This window comes from Mirounga leonina, unplaced genomic scaffold, assembly GCF_011800145.1.
Source record: "Mirounga leonina isolate KUSES-001 unplaced genomic scaffold, KU_Mleo_1.0 Mir_101664, whole genome shotgun sequence".
Classification (NCBI taxonomy): Eukaryota; Metazoa; Chordata; class Mammalia; order Carnivora; family Phocidae; genus Mirounga; species Mirounga leonina.
In genome coordinates, this window is record NW_023270175.1 from 27,299,324 (window position 1) to 27,303,212 (window position 3,889).

The following is a 3,889-nucleotide window of genomic DNA, read 5'->3' on the forward strand; positions in this document are numbered from 1 at the left end:
TTGACTTCGGGAATTTAAGGGAGGTGAGGTTTACTCTGAGGGGGTGGGACTCTCGTCAGCAGAGGGAGGAGTCTTAGGAGTAAAGAACTACAAGGAGCGAGGGGGCCTCTCACCAGATAGAAGGGGCCCGCAGCCCCGCCCTGCCTCCAAGTCATCCCTGGAAGGCCCCAGGCCGACTTTCCGGAAGTGACGTATCCTAACTTCCGCCTTAGGAATCTGAGGGACGTGAGGCTTCATCGTTGGGGTGTGGACTCAGATCTTCGGAGGGACGTGTCCCAGGCTCTGGCAGGCGTTAAGGTGAGGACTCGGAAAAAAGACTGAGGGGAAATCTCACCTCGGAGGGTTTGCGCCTCCCCGTCCCCGCTGGCATCCCCCCCGCCCCCCCTTCCTTCCCCCCCCCCCCCCCTATCCCCTCCCCCCCCCATTTCCTTCCCCCCCCCATATCCCTTCCCCCCCCGCCCCACATCCCTCCCCCGCCCCTAGCGTCTGCCCAGAATGCTCTGCTCAGGGCCCCGGATGTGCTGTATCCGGACGTCCATCTTGGGAGTCTGAGGGACTGGAGGCTTTTCCTGACAGAAGCAGATTCAGGTTGCCAGAGGGAGAAGTCCCAGGCGCCCTGGCTGGCGCTAAGGTGAGGATTCCAAGAAAGGACTGAGGGGAGCTCTCACCGCAGAGAGGGTGCCCAGGCCCCCACCCGCCATTTGTTGTCTGCCCGGAAGTCCCCTCGCAGGGCCCCGCGTGTGGTGTATCACGACGTCCATCTTAGGAGTCGGGGGGATGTGAGGCTTTCTCTGACGGAAGCGGACTCCGGTCGTTAGAGGGACGTGTCCCAAGCTCTGGCAGGCATTAAGGTGAGAACCCAGAATAAGGACTGAGGGGCGCAATCACTGCTCACCCCTACCTTGCCCATTGTCTGCCTTAAAAGCCCCACGCAGAGCCCCCGATGTGGTGTATCCGGACCTCCATCTTGGGAGTCGGAAGGAATGAGGCTTTTTTTGAGGGGTGGGAACTCAAGCCATCAGAGGGAGGAGTCCTAGGCTCGGCTGGGCCATAAGATGAAGACCCTAGTGGAGGGCTAAGGGGACCTCCCTCCAGACAGAAAGCACACAGATACCCTTCCCTGTTGTCAGCCTTGGGAGGCTCAGGGCAGGGCCTTTAGGCAAGGTGTCTCCCCCAATTGTCTGTACTTCTTTGTGGGTGGTTTCTGGGAGATGGGTGCCTTGGCCTGAGGGTCTCATTCCCATGTATGCAGAAGGGAGAAAGGGTGCAGGCCTTGTCAGGAATAAATATGAAGTTCTGGGGCGCCTGGGTGGCTCAGTCATTAAGCGTCTGCCTTCGGCTCAGGTCATGATCCCAGGGTCCTGGGATCGAGCCCCGCCTCGGGCTCCCTGCTCTGCGGGAAGCCTGCTTCTCTCTCTCCCACTCCCCCTGCTTGTGTTCCCGCTCTCACTCTCTCTCTCTGTCAAATAAATAAATAAAATCTTTGCAAAATAAATAAATAAATAAATACAAAGTCCTTGGGAAGGACTGTTAGTATGCCCCACCGCAGAACCTAGAGGAACCTCCACAGAAATTTATCTTGATCCCTTCTGTCAGCCCTGGGGACCCCAGAAGATACAGTCAGGCCGAACTTTCTTCTGCTTCCAAATTGGGGCTCTCCGAGAGGTGAGGGCCTTGGTCTGAAGGACCCAGTATGTGGTGATCACAGAGAGGAGTTTCAGGCCCTGCCACGTATAAAGGTGAGGATCTTAAGGTAAGGCTGAGAGGATGGAGAGGGCCCACAGAAACTTGTCCTTTCTCTCAGCTGTGAGAGGTCCCAGGCAGGGCTGTCAGATACAGATGTCCCCTCCACCCTCCCACTTCCTTACCTGGTATCTTTGGGAGGTGGGGGCCTTTTCTGTCAGAGCGGACAGAGTTAAGTTTCTCACATGATTCGTGTCTCCCTCAGGTCAGTTGGTGGCCATCCCCCACCTCCTGCCCACACTCCTGCCTGCTGGCCCAACACAAGTCATCATGTCTCTCAGTAAGAAGAGTCATTGCCACAAGGCTGAAGGAGGCCTTAAGGCCGAAGAAGGAGCTCAGGGCCCGGTGGGTGCACAGGTTCCTGTCACTGAGAAGGAAGCTGCCTCCTCCTCTCTCTCTCCTTTGATCCAGGGCACCCCAGAGGTGGTGCCTCCTGCTGGAAAACCAAGTGTTCGCCAGAATTCTCAGAAAGCCTGCTCCTCCTCCACCACCGTCAAAGCCACTCCATTGAGCAAACCAAAGGAGGGCTCCAGCAGCCCAAAACAGGGTCTGAGCACCTCCCCGCCTCCACCAGATCCTGAGTCCTTGCTCAGTGATGTGCTAAACCAGAAGATGGCTGAATTGGTGCAGTTCCTGAGTGCCAAGTATGTATCAAAGGAGCCCATCACAGAGGCAGAAATGCTGCAGAGCGTCATCAAAGAGCACAGGGGCCACTTCCCTGTGATCTTCAGGAAAGCCTGTGAGTGCATGGAGGTTGTCTTTGGCATTGAAGTGAAGGAAGTAGACCCCATCAGCCACTCCTATGTGCTTGTCAAAACCCTAGATCTCACCTACGATGGGATGCTGAGTGATGACCAGGGCATGCCCAAGACCGGCCTCCTGATCCTTATCTTGGGTATGATCTTTGTGGAGGGCAACCGTGTCCCTGAGAAGAGGATCTGGGAGGTGCTGAGTAAGATCGGAGTGTGTCCTGGGAGGAAGGATTTCATCTATGGGGAGCCCAGGAAGCTCATCACCGAAGATTTCGTGCAGGAAAAGTACCTGGAGTACCGGCAGGTGCCCAGCAGTGATCCTCCATGCTATGAGTTCCTGTGGGGTCCCAGGGCCCACACTGAAACCAGCAAGATGAAAGTCCTGCAGTTTTTTGCCAAGTTCAGTGGTACCGACCCCGCTTCCTTCTCACCCTGGTATGAGGAAGCTCTGAGAGATGAAGAAGAGCGAGCCCAGGCCAGAGTTTCCGCCACTGATGATACTAGGGCCACGGCCAGTGAAAGTTCCAGTGTCCCATCTGGCAGCCTCTCCTGCCCTGAGTGACGTCTGAAGAAGATCTCCACTCTGTGTTTGAAGAGGGCAATCAAGGCTCTAAACAGTGGAGGACTGAATTGCAGATTTTATCTTTTTGGTATTTTTCAAATGTTCTGCTTTCTAAAAGGTTTTTTAGCTTCAGAGTTTAGGCTCCTGAATGATACTGGTTACATGTTTATTGCTGTTTATCGGGTTTAAGAAAAAGAATTTTGCTCTTCTGGAAAACCTATTGGGAAGCTTTTATTTTCTGATCTGGAAGAGGATAGCATAGTATTGATAGCGAAATTTCCTTAGAACTATGGAAGAGCCCAGCAGTAAAATAGATGGGATTAAGAAACAGAGGCGGAAATGTAAAAGATGGTTATCCCAGGATTCCCGTATCCCATTTAGTCTGTTGAGTAGTAAAATTAAAGATCTGTACTTGGATTTGTTTGGCTAAAGAATGCGTGAGAAATTAAATCTTAATAAATGAAAGCCCTGGCTCACTGGCTCATTTATTCTTACAAGTGTTTTACAGGTAAGAGAAAAGTCTAGAATGGAAAACTGCTCTTAGCAGTTCCTTTGGGAGTGTGGGTAAACCAGAGAGAAATCTCCACCTGTGGCAGGGACGGAAGGTGCCACTGAGCCCAGTGGACAAACCACGTGTTCTATATGCGTTCCCTACAGGATTTCCAGAGAATAGGGGGATATTTCTTTGAGGTGGTGTCCATGGCCTGGCACTTTTTCCCTGGCCTGGGAAAGCCCAGAGCCCACTCCTTTGAAAGGGCATTTTAATTATCTTGAGTGTGATTTGGCCAACTCTAAGCAAGGGCTAGACCTTTGGTGGGGGTGAAATGAGTGA

At 53.3% G+C, this 3,889-nt stretch overlaps 1 protein-coding gene across 1 annotated transcript; it reads left to right on the forward strand.

Moving 5' to 3' along the window:
* Positions 1–2,013: 2,013 nt before the first annotated feature.
* On the forward strand, positions 2,014–3,057 carry LOC118011731 (putative MAGE domain-containing protein MAGEA13P). Its single transcript, XM_035006581.1, has one exon. The coding sequence runs from the start codon at positions 2,014–2,016 to the stop codon at positions 3,055–3,057; it is 1,044 nt and encodes a 347-aa protein (XP_034862472.1).
* The last annotated feature ends 832 nt before the right edge of the window (positions 3,058–3,889 follow it).